At 44.9% G+C, this 27,690-nt stretch overlaps 1 protein-coding gene across 1 annotated transcript; it reads right to left on the reverse strand.

Annotated features, from left to right (window-relative positions):
- Nucleotides 1-171: 171 nt before the first annotated feature.
- PTGER4 (prostaglandin E receptor 4) lies at nucleotides 172-26,729 on the reverse strand. Its single transcript, XM_033932351.1, has 2 exons — nucleotides 25,384-26,729; nucleotides 172-3,693 (listed from the first exon to the last, which is right to left on the reverse strand). Exons 1-2 carry the CDS (start codon nucleotides 26,203-26,205, stop codon nucleotides 3,100-3,102), a joined length of 1,416 nt encoding a protein of 471 aa, XP_033788242.1. The 5' UTR covers nucleotides 26,206-26,729; the 3' UTR covers nucleotides 172-3,099.
- Nucleotides 26,730-27,690: the final 961 nt, after the last annotated feature.

The following is a 27,690-nucleotide window of genomic DNA, read 5'->3' on the forward strand; positions in this document are numbered from 1 at the left end:
TTCTAACTAGTATAAACACAGAAATTCTGGAATTATCATAGCAACCATTTTTTTTCCTTCTGGTTTTGTTTTTTATTTTCTTAGGTTGGCTATTTATAATTGCTTCTTGTCTTACATAAGTATTCCTTCTCAAAAGGTTGATTCAAATAAATCAACAGGAAAGCGGGTGGCTAGGTTCAACAATTCCATTTAATTCTTATCTCCAAAACATTAGTTCTGCTTTACTCCATCTCACCATCCACATTCGGCTCAGTGTTTTAATCACAAGAAGGCAATTCACATACACAGTTTAAGCAACATAACATGCTTAATATTATTTTGACATTAGTCCTGTACATATGTGTGGAGGATTTAATAGGTCAAGGTGCAATAAAGTAACCCTTCAAAAAAAAAAAAAAAAAATTCCTTCTCTATTCTCTTAGGCTTCTGTGGCTGGCTTCATGATTGTTGTTGTTGTCCGGGTCTTGCTGCATCTGAGTAAGTGGAACTGACGTTTCAGCCTTCATGCTGTGGCTTTCCAACTTTGAAGAAAACCACAGCACAATGGCTGAAACGTCTTACCCTGAAGAAAGCCACAGCATGATGGCTGAAATGTCACTTCCACTTACTCAAAAGCGACAAGACCGGGACAACTGCAACAGTCAACCCCCTCCCCTTTTTATGAAGCCGTGTTAGTGTTTTTATTATGAGCGTTGGAACTTTTACTGCCATGGCCAGCCATAAAAAACGCTAATGCAACTTCATAAAAAGGGGGAGAGGGAAATTCCTTCCCTCCCCCCACATTCTTGACAACAGTAGTTTTATAGAAATAGAGCATCTGGGTGTGATTGAATCTCTGATGACTTTTACATATGAAATCTAGAAAATTTGGAGTTAAAAATTATATAGGGCCATATAAACTTTATATCTGTCACAGTAATAACAAATTTAGGTATATAGTATTAATAATAATAGGTAGAAGAAAGTGCTGGTTTTAGAGAATAGAATTTGTAGCATATACAAGTTCATCTTGCATTTTTGCATGGGAGGTACAGCCTCACTCATCAAGGTAACATTATGCTCAGTGTACAGCCTGTGTACCAACCTCCACTATTTGAGAACAGTTATTAAAGGATTGCATTTTTTTTTTGTTTTAAACTATGGCCAAAGGCATCAAGAATTGGGCACTCATCATTCTACCCAACCTATTATCAAAAAGTAAAAAAAAATAAAAAATTAATATACCTTTTTCAAGGCCTTGATTTTGCAATCCAAAATTACTATCAAGTTGATAAAGGGACTGGTACTTGTATATTACCTTTTTTGTAGTTTTACAACCACATTCAAAGTGGTTTACATCCAGGTACTTCAAGCATTTTCCCTATCTGTCCTGGTGGGCTCACAAGCTCTCTAATGTCCCTGGGGCAGTGGAGGATTAAGTGACTTGCCCAGGGTCACAAGGAGCAGTGTGGGGTATAAGTATCAATCATTTCATGCATAGACTTTGGAACGGGGGAGTCCACAGGGGCCATGGCCTCCCCAAAAACTGGCGGTCAGAGTCAGTTATGGCTCCACTCTCCCACCCACCTCCTCCCGGCCACTATCATTTTAAATCTTCTGGCAGCCACCGTTGCTGCAGAATGAAGACTTCCAGGGCAGACCTGATCATTGACGCTGTCTGGCAGCTGACAGAAAATTTACAATTAGAGCGATTGGGGAAGGTAGGTGGAGAAGCTGGACAGAGAGGTCGTGCCACAGGATCCTGCTGGCTTGGCCGCTGCCCCAAACAAAAAAGCATTCCGCTATCTACGCTTTCATGACTATCAGCCCGACATGGCCAAGTTTTGCCCCCACTTGGGGCCAAATTACCCATTAATATAAATAAAGGGTCCTTTTATTAAGGTGCGCTAACCAATTTAGCATGCACTAAAGATTAGAGCACGCTAAATGCTAAGACATACATTATATTCCTATAGGCATCTTAGCACGCGCTAAATCGGTTAACACACCTTAATAAAAGGATCCCTAAATAATTAAATACAAATCATATTGCTATAGATAACTAATCCACAAAGGCTTTACCTAAAATACCAATTATAATATAAACCATTGCATCTTTTATGCACACAATCCATTGCTGACAATTAGACTGTTCAGTATAAAAACATTTACATATCCATTGTCAGCAATGGATTATATGTATAAAAGAAGTAATGGTTTATATTATAATTGGTATTTTAGGTAGAGAGTTTGTGGTTTTGTTATCCATAGCAATATGGTTTGTATTTATTTATGTTATAATGTAATTCAGCCCCTGATGCAGCCCGAAACATGGCCATGTCGGGCTAATAGAAGTGTTTTAATAAATATTGTTTACATTTTCATCACGGTGATCTGCTGTGTTTTTGATCAGACTGAATTTTATAGATTTTGCAGATCGATTGCCTGTTTGTTTGTTTTTTGTTTTTTTTTTTTGGGGGGGGGTCAATCCTTTCATGGACAGGCCAGCAGCATGGGAAGGAAAGAAAATGGCATTTAAAAAAAAATTTCAGTACATCTTCCACTGATAAACCTTCTCATGGAGAAGAAATAAATATTTTCTTTCGTGTATATACATAGCAGTAAAAATTCACATTTCAGCTCATAGCTAGACAACACAGACGTAGTCTACCATATTATGAAAGTTTCTTTAAAAGTCCACCATAATTGCCCACATACATTCAGCCAGGTAGTACCAGACTTCTGGCCCCCTAGCAAAGGATTATGCCTTTCTTACATGAAAAGCACCAATGGTCTCCACCCAAAATAGCATTAGCAGCACCAGACAGGAAATGGGTTTTTTTTACTTCCCTGAACAAGGAATAACTTTTCCATAAAAATTTGTTATATTTGTCATAAATCTTTCTTGATCTGTCTAGTCTCTTCAGTAGTCTGGAAACATAGTACCATCTCATGGCAAGACAGTTAGAGCCCTTGAAATATAACAGATGCTGAGTGTAAGGGACCCCCCTCAAGGTTGTGAAGGTCTGCTGTACATAATGGGAGTGTACATCTATTGCACCAGCTGCACATGGCAACTATAAGGAACCAAACTGCTTTCTGGTGTCTCCGACATGACTGCTATATGCATTTTTCTGATAAGTTCAATGATTCGTTTGGGAAGGTGACGTGAAGACTGCCGCCTTTGGAAGAGGAGCCGTTAGCTATCCTGGCAGGCCTACTTTCTTTCACCAGGCTCACCTGCTCAGAATCGGGTCCTTGTGATGAACTGGACTCATCTGAGCCCCTTAAAGTTCTGTCAGGGATTCGGGAGAAACCCATAGTCATAGTGGCCCCTGGCAACATATTGCTGCCCCTCATACCACCCTCGCTTAGTTCCAGAGGATAAAGCAAAGTCTGAGAAGTACTGCTTATCTCATGCAGCTCTCGAGAAACAAAGGATGGGGAATGGGTAGATAAGACAGTAGAAGTCCTCCTGCCCTCCACACAGTTAAAACTGCCCCCCGAGTGGGGATGCCTCCCTCCTCCAATTCGGCAGAAGAGGCACTTGATCTTTTCAATGAGCTTCCTCAGCACAGTCTTACGGAGGAGAATGTAGATCCAAGGATCCAAAATGGGATTTACTGAGGCAATGCGGATGGCCTGCAGATCGGGGTTCCTGGTCACATCTTTCACCAGTGGCGGCTGGTTCAGTTGGTTTATGAAGACACGTACCTGTAGCAGACAGAGAGAGAGAGGTAGAAACAACATTGTTAAAAGCAGAGAAACAAACAGAGGAGAAATCGGAACTATTATAACAAGCTGATTCATCCTCAGATAAAAATGACCAAACAAAAACGGTAGGTGTGGTATTTTAAATATGTTCCAAATAGCTTCAGTAAATTATTTAGGGCAGTAGACGTTAAGCAAATTACAGAATTGAGCTTCTATTCATGCTCATGATTTGTTTATCTCTAGGCCGCTGCCTGTACTTCTGCTTCTTTTCTTGGTTACAATATAAATCTCATAGGTTAATTTTGATTCATCCCTTTTTCATCACTATAGGAGCCAGAAAAACATTGGTTAAAGATGTGCAAGAGACTCAGTTAGAACACTCACCCTGCTGACAGAGTGGGTGTATTAAACCCATAAAAAAGCTGTAGACAAAAAAAAAATCTTTGTCAGAGGTAAAATGTCAACCTCACACATTCACCTTCATAATTCAGCATGACTGCTTACTTTATAATAATAATAATTTTATTTCTTATATACCGCTATACCATAAGTTCAAAGCGTTTACAACAAGATACATACAGTCAGAGTATGAGATGTAAGGAAAAAGCAATTCAAACTGGAATACAATTACAAATGGAAGATAACCTAAGTTGATCTGAGTCTAAAGGATAAATAGAAACATAGAAAGATGACGGCAGAAAAGGGCTATAGCCCATCAAGTCTGCCCACTCTACTGACCCACCCCAATAAGTTTGAATGCTAATGACCCAGTTCCTTAACTCGACTTCGTAGGGATCCCACGTAGATGTCCCATTTATTCTTGAAGTCAAGCACGCTGGTGGCCTCGACCACCTGCACTGGAAGCCTGTTCCAGTGATCCACCACTCTTTCCGTGAAGAAATACTTTATGGTGTCACTACTAAATTTCCCCCCTCTAAGTTTAAGCGGATGCCCTCTTGTGGCCAAGGGTCCTTTGAGAAAAAGGATGTCATCTTCCACCTCGACACGTCCTGTGCAGTGTTCCCTCTAAGCGGGCGGGTGTTGTGAGCAAACTTTTTTCACCGTGAGCCAAAAATATCGGGCGCCAGCAAGTTATGAGCCAACTCGCCCGATTCTCCTCTCGCCGCCCTGCCATCTGCCGTACGCCTCTTCCGATCGTGCGCTGTGACGAGAAACGTGTGCGCTGCGATGTAATATTTTGTGCGCCAGCGCACGCCAGCGCAGCTTAGCGGGAACACTGGTTCAAATGGTTTTATTTATTTCCCCAAATTTATTTTTGTTATACGCATTGAAAATATTTGATATTGCGTTTAAATCAAAATCTCAATAAACTTGAAACGAGTGCCCGTGAGATTGTGGGAGGGTTAAATACTCAAAACTTAGAAGTTTTTGCTACGCCAGCTTTCTGGTATCTTTACATACAGTGGCGTACCTAGCATATGTAACATCCGGGGCCCATCATTTTTTGGCACCCCCCCCCCCATCTGTAAGAAAAACATGATTTTTAGTAACAAACCACACGTCACACATGAGTACCTAGGAAAAGGCAGCATCTTACATATTGCAGTGAGCAGTACATCAATACACCCATTGTAAAACTAAACAAGCCAGACCAGCACAGATCAATCCTACACCGTCAATCCTAACAGAAAACCATGTCTTTCGAACACACAGAACACAGAAAACACCTTCGCCTAGTAAGGAATATGTAATCACAAACTAACCCCTCCCTCTTTTACAAAACTGTAGTGTGGATTTTAGCTACGGAGGTAACAGCTCTGATGCTCATAAAATTCTGAGCATCAGAGCTGCTACCACCAAGGCTGGTGCTAAAAACGCTTCACAGTTTTGTAAAAGGGGGGATAAAATAAAAATACATAGACAAAGGTTAAATTGAACCAGCAAGAAGCTGGACTCTGCATACAATGCTTCACAGAAACAGTGACACATGTCTCCTAAAGCAATAAATAAATAGAAATTTTTTTCTACCTTTGTCTTCTGTGGTTTCTCCTTTCCTCATCTTCTTGTAACTCTCTTCCTTCCATTCACTGTCTGCCGTCTCTCTTCCCCTATATGGCATCTTCTCTCCTTCTATGCCCCTTCCAGAAACTGTATGCCTCCCCCTTCCATCTCTCCTTTCACCCCATTGGTCTGGCATCTCTCTCCTCGCCTTCCCTCTCCCACACCTCTCCTCATAGTCTGGTATCTCCCCTTCCCTGATTCTCTGGCATATCTCTCCTTTCCTTTTCTTCCATCTTTCGTTCCCCCTCCATGCTCTCACATCTCCCCCTTCCTTTTCCCTTAGACTGGCATACCTTCCTCCTATGCTCCAAGCCCTGGCATCTCCTTTAATTCCCTCCCTCATCTTCCTTCTCCCTCCAGCTGGGTACCGCAACACTCTTCCCTGCAGCTCTGCACTTCCCCACAATTGCCATGCTTCGGTTCCTCTTCTTCCTTCCTTCCTCCCCCCCCCCCCCGCGGGACCCTGCGGCACCATCAACTCTTACTCCCTCTAATGTCGGCCCTGCAGCTCCAGACTTCCTCGCACCTTCTCCCCTCCCCCTTTGGATCGCTATTATTTTAAATGTTATAGCCGCGGAGCTGTATCCATCAGTGGAGATGTCTAACCTCGGCCTGCCCCGGAACTCTTACTGCAGCAGCCGCCCGTCTAGGCAGGAACAGGAAGTCACTGTTGCAGTAAGAGTTCCGGGGCAGGCTGAGGTTAGACATCTCCACTGATGGATACAGCTCCGCGGCTATAACATTTAAAATAATAGCGATCCAAAGGGGGAGGGGAGAAGGTGCGAGGAAGTCTGGAGCTGCAGGGCCGACATTAGAGGGAGTAAGAGTTGATGGTGCCGCAGGGTCCCGCGGGGGGGGGGGGGGGGGAGGAAGGAAGGAAGAAGAGGAACCGAAGCATGGCAATTGTGGGGAAGTGCAATCCCCCCAATGCGTCCCCTTACCTTACCTCCCCTTACCTTTGCGACGCGTGTGTGCGCTGTGAAGAGAAACTTTGCGCTGCGATGTAATATTTTGTGCGCGCGCGCAGGCCAGCGCACCTTAGCGGGAACACTGGTCCTGTGATGTATTTAAATGTCTCAATCATGTCCCCCCTCTCCCTGCGTTCCTCTAGAGTGTAGAGGAACTATAGTCAAAGATTGAGATACAAGGGGAAAGGGGAAATACAATTACAAATGGAAAGAGCAAGAGTTGATCTGAAATCTAGAGGATTGGAGATTGGGATGAGGATAGATAAGGGGGATTGGACATGAATGGGATTAGAATTTATTAAACAGATGAGTTCTTCAACCGCCGGTCCGCAAAAAAATCTTGCCGGTCCATGAAGGATTCGGGTCCCCACCGCAGCAAAAAATGCCAGCGTCAGCTGACATGCAACTTACTGTTGCTGTCGCTATGCCGGCACTCCTGCCTTCCACCACCGACTCCTGCCGCGTATGTCTCCTGCTCCAGCCTTTGTCTTCGCACCGCCAGACAAGCAGGGACAGCTCTGTGTGCTTTTAACTTCGGCACACAGCTGCCCCTAAGCAGTATTTTAGCCGCGGTTTCATGAGGCAGTCTCGGGGCCTTTGCTAGGCCGGCCCGCTTCGATGATGCGATGTGAGCTGGCCTACCAAAGGCCCCGAGGCTGCCTCATGAAACCGCGGCTAAAATACTGCTTAGGGGCAGCTGTGTGCCAAAGTTAAAAGCACACAGAGTTGCCGCTAGCCTACATAGAGGAAACATTTGCTGGACAAGGGAGGGGAAGGGGGTACTGCTGGCAGAGGAGAAGGGAAAGGGAAGGGACGAGAGTTACTGTTGGATAAGGGGAGGAGAAAAGGGAGAACATAATATAATAACATAGTAAATGACGGCAGATAAAGACCCGAATGGTCCATCCAGTCTGTCCAACCTGATTCAATTTAAAAGAGGTACTCCTGGACAAGGGAGGGAAAGGGAATATTGCTGACAGGGGAGAAGGGAAAGGGAAGAGAAGAGAGTTACTGTTGGATAAGTGGAGGAAGAAAGGTAGAAGGTACTGCTGGACAGGGGAGGAGGAACATTGGAAGGAAACAGCTGGCAGGGAGATTAGAGGAGGGGAAGGAATCAGGATGGAATGGAGAGATCAGATGAGGGAAAGGGGAGAGACAGAGGAATAACAAAGTAGAGAGAGATTGATGCTGGGAAGGGGGGTCAGATGAGAAATAAGGAAAGAGGGACAAGATGCTAGATCTGGTGTAGGAGAGAGGGGCATAGAAAGAACGCAGATACCATATGGGAGGGGGAGGGGGAGAGGGCAGACATTGGATGGAAGGGGCAGATGCTGGATTGAAGAGAGTGAAAAGATGATGAAAGCAGAAACCAGAGATGACAAAAGGTAGAAAAAATAATTTTATTTCTATCTTGTGATTAGAATATATCAGATTTAAAATATGTATCCTGCTAGAGATGATGTTAGACATAACTGGGGAGTGCAAAGCCCAGGCAGTGCATCTTTAACTTCCAGCTGACTTAGGGCTCTCTCTGACAAGGAGGCAGTTGCCCTAGTTGCACTCCCCCTAACACCATTCCTGCCATGTGTGACTGCAGTATTCTGTTAGCATGATATTTGTGTAGCATTCTGTAATAATTTCGCTTATTCAGTTTTCTTGATAGTAGAGGGGATATATGTGAAGGGGAGGGGAGACGGGGGTTTTGTTGATCCTTGCCCTGTATTATTTATATTTATAAAATGACAATTGTACAGAATATTGTTTCTTTTTATACTTTAATGAAATATGTTCAATATAAAATCATAACTATTTGAAGCTTGTGCGGATGGGATCAGATGGTTAACGGGACCGAGCTCGCTGGGACGGGGCGGCAATGGGGTTTTTAAAAATTTCAGTCTTATTAGTTTGCCGGTCCACAAAATAATTATTTTATTTACGCCGGTCCATAAGTGTAAAAAGGTTGAAGAACACTGCTCTATATCATCTTCTGAAATGGTTCGTTCTTCCTTCTGATCTAATGCTTAGCTTTATATACCGAGTCATCATTCTAGGAAAGCTCGACTCGGTTTACAGCAGTTAGATTAATAAATAAAAGCCATAGAGAATAATAGCAAAAATTCAAGAAGTTAATTTTCAAAGTGTTTGGCAAATAAAATGGTTTTTAAAGATCTACGAAAAGATTGAAGCAAACCAGAACTCCTTAAGCTAAAAGGAAGATTGCTTCAAAAAACAAAGATTGACTAAAAATCTTGACTCCCTTAATCCCTTTCCTGGAAGGAAGAGTTTAAATTGTTGAATACCTCTTGTTCTCTCTAGTAGAATCACCAGCTAATAGAAAACTCCACAACACGCTAGACAGAAAATATTCCCTTGACTGAAGTCATGTGCATTAAACTTCCATGGTGGGTGGCGGAAGTGTCATAGCAAGGGTGAGTGGTGCCCGGGGCAGTGACACCCCTTCCCCGCCCTCTTTCCCATCCCCCTTGCCGCAGGCACATGCCCCCTTCCCTTTCCCCGTAACCTTTTTAGCTTCTCCAGCCATGTCAGTGTCGGCTCGCCCTTTGACCTCACTTCCCATGCGCAGGTCCCAGAAGTGATGTCAGAGAGAGTGCCAGTGCAGATGCGGGCAGCAACCTCACGCCGGGGAAAGCAAGGGGCGCGCGCAGCAAGGAGAGGAGCGGGTTGGGGGGTGGCATAGAGGTGCTGCTGAAACCTTAGGAGGACTGCCCCCCCCCACTACTCCACTGGTGCGGAATGACGTCCATATTGTAGGATATACGTAATATAAATAAATAAAAAAGGAGGAAAAAAAAACCCCAGAATGTAAATCTCTTCAAAAAGAAAGGTCAACCCAGACAACAAAAGTATCATCCACAAATGGCCTAGTGATCAGAATAATAGGACTGGAAAACAGGCGACCAATTCTCAGTGGCAGCATCTTCACTAGCCAAAAGCATCTAATATCATAAGAAGTTGCTTCTGCTGGGTCAGACCAGGGGTCCATCGTGCCCAGCAGTCCGCTCCCGCGGCGGCACATCAGGTCCATGACCTGTAAGTGATCCTTTGACTAAAACCTTTCAGTTCCCATTATTCTTCTATCTATTCCCTTTTATGATCCTATCTCTACCTTTATCTATATCCCTCAATCCCCGTATCCTTCAGGAACTTGTCCAATCCCTCTTTGAATCCCCTTAATGTATTCTGTCCTATCACAGCCTCCGGAAGCGCATTCCAGGTGTCCACCACCCTGTGAGTGAAGAAAAATTTCCTAGCATTGGTTCTAAACCTGTCCCCTTTCAATTTCTCCGAGTGCCCCCTTGTTCTTGTAGTTCCCAATAGGCTGAAGAATCTGTCCCTTTCCACTTTCTCTATGCCCTTCATGATCTTGAAATTCTCTATCATGTCTCCTCTGAGTCTTCTCTGAGTCCCTTATCCAAGATGTAAGCTTCTTGGATAAGGGACTCATTTGGGCTCTTTTTACTAAAGTGAGGAAAAGTTTTGTGATTACTGGGCATTAGTTACAAAATCTAGTGCACAGTAATTGCAAAAGCGGTGCAGTAAATGCAGGGGACCATGCCCAGTATCTGCTGCAAAGGGCAGACATGGCACTGAGTTTCCTGCAGGGCCAGATAGCCCAGGTAATGCGATGTGGTCCTACTCACCAAGACACAAAAAGATAAACCAACACCTCTGGCGTGGCAATGCACCCTGCACCCTCTTCCCATATCTGATTGCCCTCTTGATCTCCATCTCCGATTCAATTCCCCTGACAACCCTTTGATCCAAGCTCCCTGATACCCCTCCCCTGATCCACATCCCCCAACAAGGCCAGCACACATATACAAGCCTCAATCAAAATACAATCCTCATGTACCTTCTGAGCCAGCATCAGTCTTGGGACATACCCAAGGGCTTCCCTGATGGCCACCCAGCCTAGCTTTAGGTAGAAATTGGTGTCCTATAACCCCTAAGATAACCGCTTGGGGGTCAGCCTTCCATATAAGGGCAAGTGCTCTTACAGTAAGAGAACATGAAGGTTCTGTTGGCTCTCTACCTACCCTGACATTCATACATCTGCAGCTGAAGACTGGAAAATACCAAGGGCACTTCCAATCCCATTTTGTCAAATGTGGTTGATGAAATAGACCTAGCCCTTTATAAACAGCATGTTGTTTTTTGTTTTTTTTACAGAAATTAATTTCTTATACAAATATATTTTTCATTGACACAGAAAACAACAGGTCATTTTATGACGTAGGTCCTCAGAGTCGTTGTTTCAGACGCCAAATAAATGTTTCCCAGATACCACATGTATAAGATCTTCATAATAGGCTCTGATGCTGCTAATATATCAAAAACTAATAAATATAAAAGAGGAATTTTATATCTGCTAGAGAAAACCAAAGAAAAGAGGAAAAAAGAGGCCACTGAATACATAAAGTGACTGTAGAAGGCAATGACAAACCTGCTTGCTAATACGAGTGCCAAGAAACCATCCCCATAAGTCATTTGTGACTTGATATTTGCATATTGGCAATGACCTTTATACCTTTACCTATTATAAAAAATAGAGACCATACCAAACCTCTCATATAAAGTATTTCTCTAGCTTGAGAACAAAGCAATTCTTAGCAAATAAAGATATGTTTACTGGTTGAATGTGGTTATAAAAAAAGGTCGAAAAAGTCATAAACTGCTGTTGAGACAGACATGGGAGAAGCCACTGCTTTGCCCTGGATCGGTGGCATGGAATGCTGCTACTATTTGGGTTTTTAAAAACAACAGAAAAGGGGGTATAAAGGATAATTTATGATACCTTCATTCAGCAATTTTCTTGTACACGTCAGTGTCTTAATTTATTTGCAGTTAATAGTTTGATTTTTATTAGCCCACTGTTCTAAACATGTAAGCAATACCCTGATTTAAAAATAGGACTCATTCCCAAAATCTATAGAGAGGTTGAAGTGTCATAAATACGCATGATTCTCAGTAAAGAGACCTCTAATAACTTAGATGTTATTTCAAGTCCTCATTCTGAATGCATGTGATGTAATCATTTACTTCAAAACCTCCTTCCTAACCTCAAATTTAATTATTTGTTTATTGAATATTTATTAATAAATTAGTTAAAAGACTGACTAGCTAACTGGGGGTGCAATCTTTTAATCACTATTTGACTTTATCAATTATATATTTCTAAATATGTACTTTATACAAGAGCAACAACACTTATCTTAGTGGCTTTCCAGCCAGAACCAACGTTGGGGGACCATGAACTACCCGACGCTCACACTAGATTTAGAGCGTTTCAGCTAACAAATAGCCTTCTTCGGGGGACAATGTTGCTGTTGTGCCTTGCACATCACCTTGCTTGAGAAGTTGCTTGCACTGGCAAAGATTTAAGGAGATACAGGGTAGGGGAAGGGAGGGCATGAGCATGGCGGGGGGGAGGGGTGGGAGGAGAGGTCCCAGCGCCTCCACCAAGATGGCACCTGGGGAGGTCTGCCCACTGCCCCTCCCCCATACTACGCCACTGACTAGGAACATTTTAACATGATATCTTATGTGTGATGTTAAAGGTCTACAGGAGAATGTGAATTGGGGTTTTTATTTTTTAATGCCGGTGTACAGCAAAGTAGAAGATGACAGGGTACATAGGTAGGATGGAATAGTCTTTTCCCTCTTTCAGAAATTCCTTTTATGCGGAGAATCTGAACCAAAAGTTGAACCTTTACAGCATACATTGATATTACGGTAGGAAATATTGGAAAGTCCCCTAAAAACTGGTCCTGCACCAAACAGAAAATTAATACCACTATTCTAGCTTACCAGATGTCAATTTTGACTTCCGAAATGATAAGCACATTGCTTACTTGAATACTGTGGGTACATGTTATCGTGAGCTTTGCACATGTGCATGTCAAATGGTTATGACTTATCATCACAAACAGTTGAGCTGAACAGACAGCTAATTTCAGTGGATGACCCTGAAACAGTGGCGATTTTGCCACAAAACGATCGCCGGCCCTTATCACTGCTATCTATATCAAAATAGTGTGTGTCTAATCGATAATTTTTTTACTTACCTCAAGGCTAATTTAACCTTTATGCAAAAGTTTTTTTTGACGACGATGTAAGGGCGGGTGAGTGTGAGTTCACACCTCCCAACACTCTGAGGCTTTTTCTTTCGCCAGTTAATTTTTGCTTTGATGGACTAGTGTATTTGATTTGGATTTGGTAGAGAGTATTGAAAGGTTCTATCACATAGTCGTGTATTAATTAAGTCGATTAGCACAGAACATTTCTACTCTCTGCCCTCCGACCTACTCCCAATGCTAGTTGCTTTTGAGGCTGTGTAGCTATTTGCTAATGTATTCATGAATAATTAAAAAAAAAACTAAAATAAATCCCGGGGTGTTTCTGTGCGCACATCAATTTGCAACATTTAAAACTGATCAGCTTATAAACTAAAATCCAGTGGTCAATGGACAAGAACCTACACTCTTACTACATCAGCTCAGTTATATTTTCTGTACATTCAGGACAATGGCTCTGCTCTGCAACTAGTCGAATAGAACTTAACTAGCAAGATGATGGAGATAAATGACCAACTGATATTGTGGTCCTTCCCCAGAATTTTTTTTAGGCATGTGGAAATGCTCTCTTTCTCTTAGCTGCGTTTACTTTTCTTCGTACTGTATTTATTTTTTCCCTGGTTAGGGGCAATTGTTTCCCCTCAGAGATAGACAAGGGGGAAGCCACTGATCGGTAGCATGGAATCTGGCTACTATTTGGGATTCTGCCAGGTACTTATACCTAGACTGGCCACTTTTAGAAGCAGGATACTGGGCTAGATGGATCATCAGTCTGCTCCACTATGGCTATTCTTATTTATTTTTTTATTTTTTTTCCGCTTAACCCTTTCAGGACCAAGGGACATATTTGTCCCATAACTTTAAAATCCTATAAATGTTGATTGGGATAGTCTACAGTTCTAAATTTGATATGTACGGATTCCATATGATACTGCCTTTATGTAAACAAACTGGTTCCGACATTCATTCATTAGCGTCGTTGCCAGATTGACGAGAAGATTCACTTGCCACACTGTCCATAAGCCAGAAGTGTGATTTTTTTTTAAAAAAATAATGATATTTCACAAAAAAAATCAATTTTTTGGCATCTGCAAGCCCTTTTTACCATAAAAATGTCGTCAAAACCACAAAAATTGGCCTACGATCCTTATGGTCCTGAAAGGGTTAAAGCCTAAGCGGCTTACAACATACACATACACTTAATCAGTAAAACATTTTATTACCTAATCCTCCCAACTCTTCTAACTATTGCTAAAACTAGCACATAAAACTTAGATAAAGCAGATTATCAAAATCCAAAACATCGCAATCTAGTAAAAAGCTTATCTTTACATAGTCTCAAATATTCTGGTAAAGCATTCCATTTCAGAGGACCTGCTACAGAAATGGCATGTGTTACAGGATAGACCATTTGCCATGCTTCTACCAGTTGGTGGCAGCAGAGTACTATCTTTTCTTGCATAAGATTTCAAGATGGTGTGTAGCATGAGTGAGAGAATCCAGCTTTTATTTTGCTGAGGAAACGTTCATAGGAAGAGAACTGTATGTGACAATTTGGATTTATTTTAAATGCACTCAGTGAATATCTTTAAGAATGACAGCCCCAAATAGTTATGTTGCTTATATCTTTTGCACTATTTTCAATCAAGTTTCTCTAGTCTTGACTTATGCAATAAGGCTGCAGTCAAGTGTTTGAATTCTCTCACAGAAAAGAGACAGCAAGTCACATTAGGAAAGTCTCTGAGGCAGAAAGCAATTGCCTTGTGGGTGTAAGCAACTCAACTTTTTTTTTCCTTCTGTAATCATTTTCCAGAAAGATCATACACGGTGTTAAACTATTAAGAGACAGCTTTCAACAAGTATTACACTTCATAGGTAGATTACAAAGGCCTCCTGAATTAGAGGATGGCATTACAAGTATTACACTTCATAGGTAGATTACAAAGGCCTCCTGAATTAGAGGATGTGCTCCTAGTTTTAATAACCACAGATTTGAATTTGTGGTTTATTCTTGGAATCAAAGGCTAAGTCTCAAGCTTGAGAGCAATTCTCACAGCCATTTATCTGGGCAAATTGACCTGGCTGGAAACATGTTCAGGCTTCTAAAGAGCTCATACTTTTAGACAGGTTAAAAAGAAGCATTCAGAAAGAATAACAAAACAAAAAAGCATTATGTATGTTTGCACATCAGATGTATGCGTACTGGGTTACGCCCGCTTGGCTACCCACACAAATAACAGGTGGAGAACAAGTGTGCTCCTTTACAGCAGATGATCAGCTCGCAAGTAAGAGAATCATTCAAAACACAGCAGTACGTTTGATATTTGGCCTGAAAAAAATCTGAACATAGTATTTCATATTATAGAAAATTGCACTGGCTGCCAGTCGAGGCTAGAATTATATTTAAATGCGCATGTTTATGCTATAAGATGTTGGTAGGCCTTGCACCCACTTATCTTTTGAAACATTACAGCAAACACTCAACTAATGCGAGGAAATTCTTTGATCTTGTTTACAACACTCAAAGGTTATACATCTAAAAGATTTCTTGATAAACCTCTGTCTTATCATGCTGGTGTTTGGAGCAAATTCATAAGTGATTTGATCTCTCATTTTCTTCTTAAACATTTAGAAAATCCTTGAAGACTTATCTAAATGCGTTATCTTTATTGAAAAATTAGTGAAATATCTTTACTTTAAAATTACTGAGCTTTGGAATAATTTTCCTATCCAGCTGCGTATCTTGGGCTCAGTCCAATTATTTTGAAAGCACCTAAAAACTTGGCTATTCTCAAAAATGTAAATTTTGCTGCTCTCTATATAAATCACTAATTCTTATTATATTTTCCTTTCTTTAAATTTCCTGTAAACTGTGCCGAGCTCTATCTTTATATAGAAGATGCAGTATAGTGGTATATAAAAAATAAATTATTATTATTATTATTATATAAGCGTGGAGGGGCATAATCAAAAAAAGCGTCTAAGCCCCCTTTTGGCCTAAGTCCTTAAACGTTCAACCCAGAAGCAGGGAAAGTTTCCATAACCAAAACAAACGTCCATGTTTTGATTATGGCCTTCCTCTGCCTAAACGCCCAATCTCCACTACGTCTACAAGTACCCCCACAGCATGTCTACACTTTTTAGCCATAATGAAACAAAAACACGCCTAGGCCACAAACGTCCAACAGAAGGGCTTTTAAGCGAAGGAGGAGCCAGTCCTTCGCCTAAAAGCTGGATTCTGTAACCGGTGTCTGTCAAAAACAACACCGGTTACAGAATCCTCCCCCCCCCACAACGATCCAGGCAGGAGGGTGCCCAAGCCCTCCTGCCATGTCAAACCGCGACCCCCCCCTTCCCGACAACATCGGGGCAAGAGGGAGCTCAAGCCATCTTGCCCCGCCGACTCCCCGACACGATCGGGGCAAGAGGGAACTCAAGCCCTCTTGCCCCGCCGACTCTCCGACAATATAGGGCCAGGAGGGAGCCCAAGCCCTCCTGGCCCTGGCGACGCCCCCCCCACCTCCCGCTAGTTGTTCGGGCCAGGAGGGAGCCCAAGTCCTCCTGGCCCTGGCGACCCCCCCCGCTAGTTGTTCGGGCCAGGAGGGAGCCCAAACCCTCCTGGCCCAGCCGATCCTGCCCCCCCCCCTGACAACATCGGGCCAGGAGGGAGCCCAAACCCTCCTGGCCACGGCGACCCCCTACCCCCACTCCGCACTACACTACGGGCAGGAGGGATCCCAGGCCCTCCTGCCCTCGACGCAAACCCCCCTCCCCTCAACGACCGCCCTCCCCCCAAGAACCTCCGACCGCCCCCCCCCAGCCGACCTGCGACCCCCCTCGCCGACCCTCACCCCCCTTCCCCGTACCTTTGTTTAGTTGGCCGGACAGACGGGAGCCAAACCCGCTTGTCCGGCAGGCAGCCAACGACGGAATGAGACCGGATTGGCCCATCTGTCCCAAAGCCCCGCCTACTGGTGGGGCCTGAGGTGCCTGGGCCAATCAGAATAGGCCCGGGAGCCTTTGGCCCCTCCTGGAGGCGGGGCCTGAGGCACATGGGCCCAACCCGACCATGTGTCCAAGGCCCCGCCCCCAGGAGGGGCCTAAGGCTCCCGGGCCTATTCTGATTGGCCCAGGCGCCTTAGGCCCAACCAGTAGGCGGGGCTTTGGGACAGATGGGCCAATCCGGCTTCATTCTGTCGTTGGCTGCCTGCCGGACAGGCGGGTTTGGCTCCCGTCTGTCCGGCCAGCTAAACAAAGGTACGGGGAAGGGGGGGTCGGCCAGGAGTGTCGCGGGTCGGCTGGGGGGGCGGTCGGCGGTTCTTGGGGAGGCAGTCATTGGGGGGTTTGCGTCGAGGGCAGAAGGGCCTGGGATCCCTCCTGCCCGTAATGTAGTGCGGGGTGGGGGTAGGGGATCGCCGAGGCCAGGAGGGTTTGGGCTCCCTCCTGGCCCGATGTTGTCGGGGAGGGGGGGTCACGAGGGCCAGGAGGGCTTGGGCCTGATATTGTCGGGGAGTTGGGGAGTCGGCGGGGCAAGAGGGCTTGAGCTCCCTCTTGCCCCGATGTTGTGTGGGGGGGGAGTGATGCATCGCGGCAGGAGAGATACCTCATCTCCCCTACCGCGATGCCATCACTCCTCTACCCGAACTGCCGCAGGTCACGGCAGTTCGGGTAGAAGAGTGATGGCATCGCGGTAGGGGAGATGAGGAATCTCTCCTGCCGCGATGGTTAGGTTGCCGGGCCGCTGAACTGATGGCGCCAGCGGCCATCAGCTGAGCGGCCCCTTTTTCGGCACTTAGACCTGGTTTTATTTTGTCTAAGTGAAAAAGGTCTAAGTGCCGACTAAACTGTATTGGTTATACCTGTTGTACGGCTAGGTGTAGGTCGGCCCACTTCATAGAACATAGAAGATGATGACGGCAGAAAAGGGCTACAGCCCATCAAGTCTGCCCACTCTGCTTACCCACCCCCTGTCTATGCCCTAATGACCCAATTTTCTTATCTTGACCCTCGGAGGGATCCCACATAGGTATCGCATTTATTCTTAAAGTCTGACACGCTGTCTGCCTCAATCACCTCCCGCCCACTGCCCGCCCTTTCCCTTCCTCTAAACATACCTCTTTTCTCTCTGTGCATTTAGAGGCAGGGGAAAGGCCTAAGCTGCTTTTAGATACGTCTAAAAGCCAGCTTTGGTTATGGGTACTTGGACGATCAGGCTTTTTGATCGTCCAAGTAGCCATTTAGGACACTTTTTAGACTTTTTTTTTTTTGATTATTACCCCCTTAAGGTTTAGTTTATTTGATAAATTTGTTTAAGAAACTTCAATCATGTAATGAGTAGGTTCATGAATGTATTTCTTCTGCGTTTGGCAGATTTTCTTGATGTAAACCACTCTGATATGTAAAGCACTGTGGGTTATAAATAATTTTTTAAAACATTATCATCATCATCATTAATAAGTGTATGCACACTGTGCAGCTACATGGCGTCTTGAAAAATGCCCCAAAGTGACTATAAATATTCACAAGATTTTGGGTACATCTAGCTCAGTGGCTTAAAACCCGCGGCCTGGGGGCCACATGCAGCCCGCAAAGTACTATTTGTGGCCCGTGGTCTGTACCAGTGCTGCCCACTCTTTGCAGCATCTTCTGGATTCCCCCTGGCCTCCCGCTCTTACCTTCAGATAGTTACCGCAGCCTGCAGAGAGGATTGCCGGTGCTGTAGTGATCCTTGTCGTCGTCAGCTGCTCATTCCCTCTGCCTTGATCCTGCCCCTGACGTCAGGAGGGGCGGGACCGCAATAGAGGGAACATGTTGCGGAGGCCAATGGCAGCCTGCAAGGAACGCTACAGCACCGGCGATCCTTTTTGCAAGCTGTGGTAATTACCTGAAAAGAAGAGGGGAACAAACAGGTCTTCGGGGGGTGGGGGGAGGGAAGATTTATAAACTATAAAGAGTTTTACCTCATGCAAAATTGTCATTTCTTTAATAAGACATTAACTATTTATTCTGCGGCCGTCCAAGTACCTACAAATCCAAAATATGGCCCTGCAAAGGGTTTGAGTTTGAGACCACTGATCTAGCTAATATATGGCCAGTAGGAAAAAGGAGGTACTGATGCCACTGTATAAGACTCTGGTGAGACCTCATTTAGAAGACTGTTCTGGAGCCTATGCCTTCAAAAAGATATAAACAAGATGAAGTTGGTTCAGAGCAAGGTTACTAAAATGGGTGATGGCACTGGCATGGCAAGGGTGGGAGGTGCCCAGGGTGGTGGTACTCCACCCATGTTGCACGCGCCCCCTTCCCTGTTTAGCTTCCCCGGCATGAACAGCATCTCCAACTTGCTGCCCTTGCCAGTGTCAGCTCTCCCTCTGATGTCACTTCCTAGTCGCAGGTCCCGGAAGTAGTGTCAGAGATGAGAACTGAGGCTGGTGTGAGTAGCGGGTTGGAGCTGCTGCTCACGCAGGTGAAAAGCTAGAGGTATGGTGATGGGGGGGGGAGAGAAGGTGCATGCGTGGTGGGGGAGGAGTGGGAGCGGAGAGGAGGTAAAGTGCCCGCACCCCCCACCAAGACGGCGCCTAGGGTGGTCCGCCCCCTTATACTACTGGTCGATGGTCTTTGTCATAATGCGTATGGGGACAGACTTAAAGATCTCAATAGCCACAATGACTAGGCTTCACACAGCGCTGGGACAGCTGGGAAAGTGAGTGCTCTGCTTCCACACAAGCTGTAGAGCATAGCTTTCCTGTACTTTAGGCTCCAGCAGCCCATGCGCCATATTTAAACTGAGCCGGCTTAACTACAGCCTCTCCTTCCCCCCCCACTCCAATTAAGCGCACACTCCGTTTAAGTGCATGTGAGAACCCGGTCAGAAGGCCAAGCACTTAAGCGGAGTCGACTGTACTTTTTTACAGAAATGGAGGTAGATGCGTGTAACAGTTTCCTGGAAGAGGTGGTGGAGACAGAGACTGTGTCTGATTTCAAGAAAGCCTGGGATAGTCATGTGGGATCTCTTAGAGAGAGGAAGAGATGATGGTTACTGCAGATGGGCTGGCTGGCTGAGCCCTTTGGCCTTTATCTGCCATCATGTTTCTATGCTTAGATATGTGTGAACTTACTATGCACAACTATTATGTGATATTTTTTAGGTGATTTTTTCAGTAATGTTCTGCTTAAACTCGACAGTGATCTTAACCATCTGAGATAATAAACACCTTTTACTATACAGTTTTTTTTGGAACCTCAGGCCACCACTCAGAGCTCAAACTCGTTCATTGCTCTAAGCTTTATGTGGAAGCTCCTCATTGGATCCTTTTATATTTTTTTAAGCCTCTTTTTGCTTTTGTAATTAGTTTTTTGTTTTTTCTTAAACAATTTTATACAAACTCAAAGCTTAAGACATTAAGCAATACTTAGCTCGATCTTAGCTAGATATGTGTGAATGCATGTGTCTGAATATGTGTATGCTGCAAATTATTTTTATTTTTTTTAAAGTATGACTTCCTGTATTTCTGTACATTTAATGTGATAAATACTCTTCCTATTCAGATGCTATGCCTGTGACATATTTACCTGAATTTGCAAAATATTTAACACATAATTTAACCTCTGCTTCCTGTGTCCTTTGCATCATACTTCACTCTCCCCAAATACTGTAAGTACTGATTCGTGACTCTTTCATGGCTAAATGTGGCTCTATGAACAAATAAATGAAACAAAACTAACTAAATGTGCTTTTTTTGATGTGTGACATTTCCTGTATTATATCATGTTTTTTTTTTAAATTAAGTACAGTGTATAGAGAGATGAAATCACTGGTGTCTGCCTGATTCACCAACCAGAATGAAAACATACAGTACAGTCATTTGTAATTAATTTTGATAGTGCTTCTAAACTGCGCTGTTTTTCCACGTTGCACCTGTGGAATGGCAAGAGATCCCGGAGCCTCGAAAAACACACAGAGCTGGCAATATTTACCTTGGTTAGCAGTCCTGGAAGAACTAGTTTGACATAGCTGTTAGTACAGTAGCCTCATGGCAAGCCTGTTAGTTATCTGTACCCAGCAGACATAAGAACATAAGAAATGCCTGCACCGGATCAGACCTGGAGTCCCATCCAGTCCGGCGATCCGCACACGCGGAGGCTCAGCCAGGCGTACCCTGGTGCATGCATTAGTCACTCGTATCCCTCAATGTGTCCTGCAAGAAGATGTGCGTCCAATTTTCCCTTAAATCCTAGAATGGTAGTTTCTTCCACCATCTCTTTCGGGAGAGAGTTCCAGGCGTTCACCACTCACAGAATAATACTTCGAAAATAACGCATGCAAGGCATATAAAAAAACTAATATTTTCACTTCAGCTTGCCCACATAATCAGGTGTTTACTCCCCTGAAATCTGATTTAAAAAAAAAAAAAGTGTGACAGATTGGCCAGCACTTCCTTATCACCAGACAAGTTAATACACACTGCAAATAAGCACAACATTTATGTTGTTATTGCTGAACGAGGTATCTGAGGAGACGGGTCTCCCACTGTGACGACCTCACCTGGAAAAGGCAGGCTTGGCTCTGTGGAAATGACGGTGGTGCGCGCTTAACTCCCTTCCCTCCTCCCCTGCTATGGTTTGCATCTGCAAGCCTGTAAGATGAAGTCAGAGAGTGGAGAAAGACCCCCCCACACACAGACACTCCTTTCCCACTCCCAGGCTATGAGCTGCTGGTGGTTGTTCTTTCATTTTTTTTCCCTGCTTGTCATTCGTAAGAGTTGCAGGTTATGAAGAGAGAGAGAAACAAGCAGGTGTAGTACTTCCCAAGTCATGAAAAGCATTATTGCAGTTCTCCTCCCTTCCGCCCCCCCTTTATACCTCAGGTGGATAGAAAGGTGGAGTGGCTGCCAGTACTCAAAGTACAGTATAGATCCAAATGCACTTTCATACACTTCAAAGCCCTTCAAGGGCCATTAGCTATTAACTGAGGCACACCGAGTGGAGTAGAACGGGTACAAGTGGATCGATTTTTCACTCTGTCAAAAATTACAATGACCAGGGGACCCTTGATGAAGTTACAGGGAAATACTTTTAAAACCAATCGGAGGAAATTTTTTTTGCACTCAGAGAATAGTTAAGCTCTGAAACGCGTTGCCAGAGGATGTGGTGAGAGCGGATAGCGTAGCTTGTTTTAAGCAAGGTTTGGACAAGTTCCTGGAGGAAAAGTCCATAGTCTGCTATTGAGAAAGACACGGGGGAAGCCACTGCTTGCCCTGTATCGGTAGCATGGAATATTGTTACACCTTGTGTTTTGGCCAGGTACTAATGATCTGGATTGGTCACCATGAGAACGGGCTACTGGGCTTGATGGTCTGATCCAGTAAGGCTATTCTTATGTTATGATCGTTTGTACTAATCAACTAATCAGAATTCTTTCAACATATTTACGGGGTGAGGGGGGGGGAAGGGGCAATAAATAAGCAGTGAGCATTTATATCTGGTTGCTTTCCCTTGCACCTCTCTGGCAGAAAAACCTGTGTCCCTTGAGCTGAAGCTCTAGCTGAGGACGGTGATAACTGCAAAGTAGCCATTAGATCTGCAAAAGTATGGGGAAATCTCATCATATCCAAAGCATAGCTGCCAGCTCTGTGGGTGTCAACGGGTGCTGAGCACCCCCAATTCTGAGCAAATTCCTTCATTGTATCGGGGGGGGGGGGGGGGGTTTGGGGCAAATCTGTGCTGTGTTCAGCACCCTCAATGATTTTGAAAAGTTGAAACCTATGATGTAGAACCTCCTTCACACTAGCTAGACCAGTGGTCTCAAACTCGCGGCCCAGGGGCTACAGGTACTATTTTGAGGCCATTGGTATATTTATCATAATCACAAAAGTAAAATAAAACAGTTTCTTGATCATATGTCTCTTTAGCTATAAATTACAATATTATTATTAAGGAAAGACTTATAAACTATAAAAGGAAAGATTTATAAACTATAAAGAGTTTTACCTCATACAGAATTGTCATTTCATTAATAAGACATTAACTATTCTTTCTGAGGCCCTCCAAGTACCTACAAATCCAAAATGTGGCCCTGCAAAGGGTTTGAGTTTGAGACCACTGAGCTAGACAGAGAAAAAAAAACCCCTCTGGGAATAAAGCCTTATAAGTCTTTTGCTCCTACCGGAAGTGGTTGCCTTGTGATGCCAGCAAACTCACTGCCAACTAAAATAGCCAGCTGTTTATTTTCATTTAATAAGCTTTCTGGAGCTGAACTGGCTTCTTTCCTTAACAGTGACCCGCCCCATTCTCATCAGGACCCTCTCTGTTAATTGCACATTTTGATACAATGCATCTTTATTTTGGCTCCAATGCCACGTTACATGGCACAATTCAAATGCAAACGCTCTCTGCCTGCAGCTGGTGTAATAATGAAACCAACACAATTTATCATAACCCACTGTCTAACCTGTACAACGGAGGACATGGCTGCCAACTTACTTATTAGCAACATGTTGGCGTGCCAGGAATGGGTGGCCCAAGAAGCCAACTCAAGTGAACCAGTAGGCTTCTCTGAAGTGTGTCTTCATTTCAGTATTTGTCTTCCAGCTGTGTCTGAGTTATTGCAGCTGCCCATATTAGTCTGATGTGGTTAGTTAGTGGGGGGGAAAAAAGTGCTATAGACTCAGGTTCTCATTTGCCTAGGCGAATTCAGTCATTTCAATACCCACAGCTTGCCTTCTTGGTCAATGCAGTAAAGCACAACCTCACTTGAATTACTGTACAGTATAAGGCAATTTATACATTTCCTTCTCTGTATCACTGCTGAAGTGCTTTGGGGTGCTTGCGGTGGCCATTGCCATATAATTAATTAGAACCCAGAATGTCCACGTCAGCCAATCTGCTGCAAAATCCCAAGGCATCAAAACAAGCAACTTTATACTGCCACTACTGTAATGACTACCATCAAAAACTGAGCAAATGATCGACTCAGGATATTACAGTTGAGTCATAAGCCCTTTTCTAATACCGGGATCTTCCATCATGGGGCACACTGAGCCTTTTCCCCTATGTAAATGGAAACTTTACAGTCTGTGCTTTGTGCTGCTGGAAATTCGGGAGTCAATAGTCTAGATTTTGGCAGATAACCAAAAAGTCTTTTATTTGCCATACAAAAGACAAAGGGCAGCAGGGTGTGTTTAGAATTAGAGTTAAGATCAGGGGGGAAAACCCCCCAAACCAAATACTTCAGGTGGAACTTGTGTTGAGGAGGAGAAAACACAGGATAGCAACCCCCTTTTCTATCAGAAAGTCTCATATCTGACTTTCCGTGGCTGCATTTCTTGTTTCCTTTTGACCCAGAAGTTATACAGTATTGAAAAATCTCACCCAGACAACCCCTCTAGTTGCAAAAAAAAAAACAACAAAACCTCAAGGGACTCACATTCACTTACTTCCTTCTTTCAGTTTGGCATGTTCAGAATATTAGATGTAACATTTATCTCCTGCATCTTAGGCCAGTGTTCAGGAGGTAGATAGTTAAGGGGAGGGTGGGAATGCAGGCATTACCTTTCTCCCACAAATACTGCCTGTATCTAAGACTTGAAACATTATATGAGACATTTAAAAAAGGGAACTAAAACTTTCCCTCAGAGAACCCATTTTTCCTCTGTGTTTTAAGGGTCTCTATTGTGATGCAGTGGGTTAGGGCGCTGGGAGCAGCAGGGATCTCAAGCATACACGGCAGCTCTGTTCCTTCAGGGTATTATCTATGCAATTGCAAGTTCTTTTCTTACTTTATAACCTTACATTATAATTTTTGGAATTGCAAATTGCCATGCCGGTCAAATAGGGCTATATCAAATTTCTAATAAACTGAATGAAAGGAAGCAATTAGCCTGTTTGAAGACTTGAGAATTGACACTTCTGTTCACAACTGTCAAACTTTGTATTATTTCAGTCCCTTTGAGTAACAGTTTTAAAACACTCCTGATCAGAAGGAGTTTTGAGTCTTTTGACACCTTACATTTACCTTTAAGAACATTACTTCTGAAGAGTTTGCAGGTATGGAATAAAGAAGTATTAACAGGGGGGGGGCAACCTCAACATAATTAGGAGGAGAAGGGAAAAAAAGGTAAGTTTCCTGAACTGAGTGAAATAGCCCTGCTTCAAACAGGGCAACTGCTCCCAGGTATTGTCCCGGAGATCCCCTTATGACCCTCCCCGCTCCAGCTGAAATTCGCCCTTACACTCAACATCTCACTGGGGGAGGGGGGGCTCTCCTAGGACATTTGTGGATCTGGGTGGCAAGAGGGGTTTAAGCACTTACCACCAGGGGGGGGGGGGCGGATCTGGGTGGCAAGAGAGGCACTTACCACCAAGTGGGGGGTGGGGGCTCTCCTGGGACATTTGCGGATCTGGGTGGCAAGAGGGGCAAAGCACTTACCACCAAGGGGGGGGGGGCGGATCTGGGTGGCAAGAGAGGCACTTATCATCAAGGGGGGGGCTCTCCTAGGATATTTGCGGATCTGGGTGGCAAGAGGGGCACTTACCACCAAAGGGGGGGGGCTGTCCTAGGACGTTTGTGGATCTGGGTGGGAAGAGTGGGCAAGAGAGGCACTTACCACCAGCGGGATGGAGCAGATGAGCACCACGGCCGAGGTGGCGATGAGCAGGATGACCATCTGGATCTCGGCGCCGGCCATGCGGCGGAAGGAGCGTCGGCGGCGCAGCTCGGCTAGGCGGCCGTCGGCGGCGCCCAGCGAGGTACGGCGCACGAACTGGCGGTGCATGCGGAGCAGCGCGGCGCACACCAGCACGTTGCACAGCACCGTGGCCAGGATAAGGAAGGAGCTGAAGCCGGCGTACATGTAGGAGTAGGCGGCGTGCACGGACACGTTGGCGCGCCAGTCGATGAAGCACCAGGTCTGCGGGTACTGCAGCGTGCTCCGGCCCAGCCCCATGCTGGGCAGCGCGCAGAAGAGCACGTTGGACGCGTAGATGGCGAAGAGCGTCAGCCCGGCCAGCTTCTTGTCCACGTAGTGGTTGTAGAAGTAGGCGTGGTTGATGGCCAGGTAGCGCTCGATGGACATGGCGCAGATGATGCTCAGGCCCGAGAGGCCGAAGAAGAGCAGGATGAAGGAGCTGTACTCGCACAGCGCCTCGCCGCCCGGCCAGCGGTTCTGCACGTAGGTGGCGATGGTCACCGGGCTCACCAGGCACGTGCCCAGCAGGTCGGTGATGGCCAGGCCGCAGACCAGCGTGTAGAAGGTGGTCTCCTTCTGCTCCTTGCGCGACTTGCACAGCACCACGATGGCGATCAGGTTGCCCACCACGCCGAAGATGAACATGATGGCCGGGATGGTGGGGGGCTTGCCGTCGGGGATGCTGCCGATGACGCTGCTGAGCGGGGCCGAGCCGTTGCCCGGGCTGCTGTTGAAGTGCATCGTCCCCCCTCCCCCCCCAGTCAAAGCTCCCGAGACAAGTGCTTGCAGGACGGCTCAAGTGGAAATGCTGCGCCAGGTCATGATTGGTTAGAGAAAAAGTTTGTAATTGTTCGCTTGCACTTTCCAAGCACTATTTTAAAGCGAGATATCCGCTCGAAGATTTGTGGATCCCTCTTAACGTGGAAAGGAACTATTTTGAAAAAAATGTTTTGCAAGACACCAGAGATCCTTTAGTGGTCATTGGTTGAAAACGAGTGCAGGTCTGTGCGCCTGGGTTGGGACCTCTCCCCGGGCAGGGAGGCAGCAGTCCAGGTCCTGAAGCTTGTTTCAGACTCCTATGGTGACCCCTTTCTTTTTCATCTTGGGTCAGTACTCCGGCGCTCACCAGCACATGTGCTCCCTGCCTCTCTGTCACTTGGACTGCCTGAAGTTTGTGCAGAAGTGGAAAATGAATCCGAGCTCCACCTCTTCCCTCACCCCATTGGTGCTGAAAGACTGAAGGCTTTTTCCCTCTGTTGTGGCTATGTGTGTGTTTTCCGGCTCTAATGCCGTCTGTGCTGATGTCAGAGTGCTGACGTCAAAGTGCTGATATTGGGGGGGAGGGGGTGGAATTATAAAAGTGTCCAATTGCAAATCGGACTAAGACTGATTTGCAGAGCTGCAGAGGGAAAGCTTTGGAGTTCATCTCTCTGCCTCCTGCCCTCAACTCACATATTCATATCCAGAGTCTCCTGGGTCATTAGGTGATTGGTACATTTGCTCAGGTGGAATGGTGGTAGTTTGGTAACTGGTTTCTTCTAAGCCTCATATGCTAATCAGCTCAGCAATTCTTCTGAAAAGTCAGGAATCCACCACTAATCCAAGTCAGTTGGCAACTTCAGCTGCAGTTTACCTACCAAATGCAGTGAGCGAATGTTTTGAGAATCGATTCTTTCAAAAGGCGATGTTAGCGATACTGTATGACAGCTTGTCGTCTTTGCCTTCCTCTTTCCCCTGCTCCCCTCCCCCACAGGAAACCCCAGCATGCAGTATTGCACTGCTTGTTAGAAAGTGTTGGAAATGTGCTTGGTGAGACCCTCTGTGAAGTCCTGGGACTTTCCCCGATAGTAGGAAACAGAACCCTAAAAGATGACTGTTTTAAGTTTAGTGGTTTTATGGGTAGCTGGTCAGGCAGCAGTCAGATAGCAGCGGACCTCCTTGTAGGGATGGTGGATGCAAAAATTATTGATTTGTAACAATATGCCATTTTTATTCACTTTTATATCATTTATACTATTTTGCTTTCCTATTTATATACACTTCTCGCGGTTTCAGCATTCACGGTTTCTAGCTTGCTGGCTCCTCCCCCAAATTACATCAGCTTGCATAGAGAAATCGCTGATTCCAAGCGTTTACAAAGAAAATCACTGATTCCCAGCACTTTGTTCACCGTGTTTTGCCTCTCCTTCAGAAACAGGCCAGGTCTCCTACCATTATTCGGGGTTT

The sequence above is a fragment of the Geotrypetes seraphini genome, chromosome 1, assembly GCF_902459505.1.
Source record: "Geotrypetes seraphini chromosome 1, aGeoSer1.1, whole genome shotgun sequence".
Lineage (NCBI taxonomy): Eukaryota > Metazoa > Chordata > Amphibia > Gymnophiona > Dermophiidae > Geotrypetes > Geotrypetes seraphini.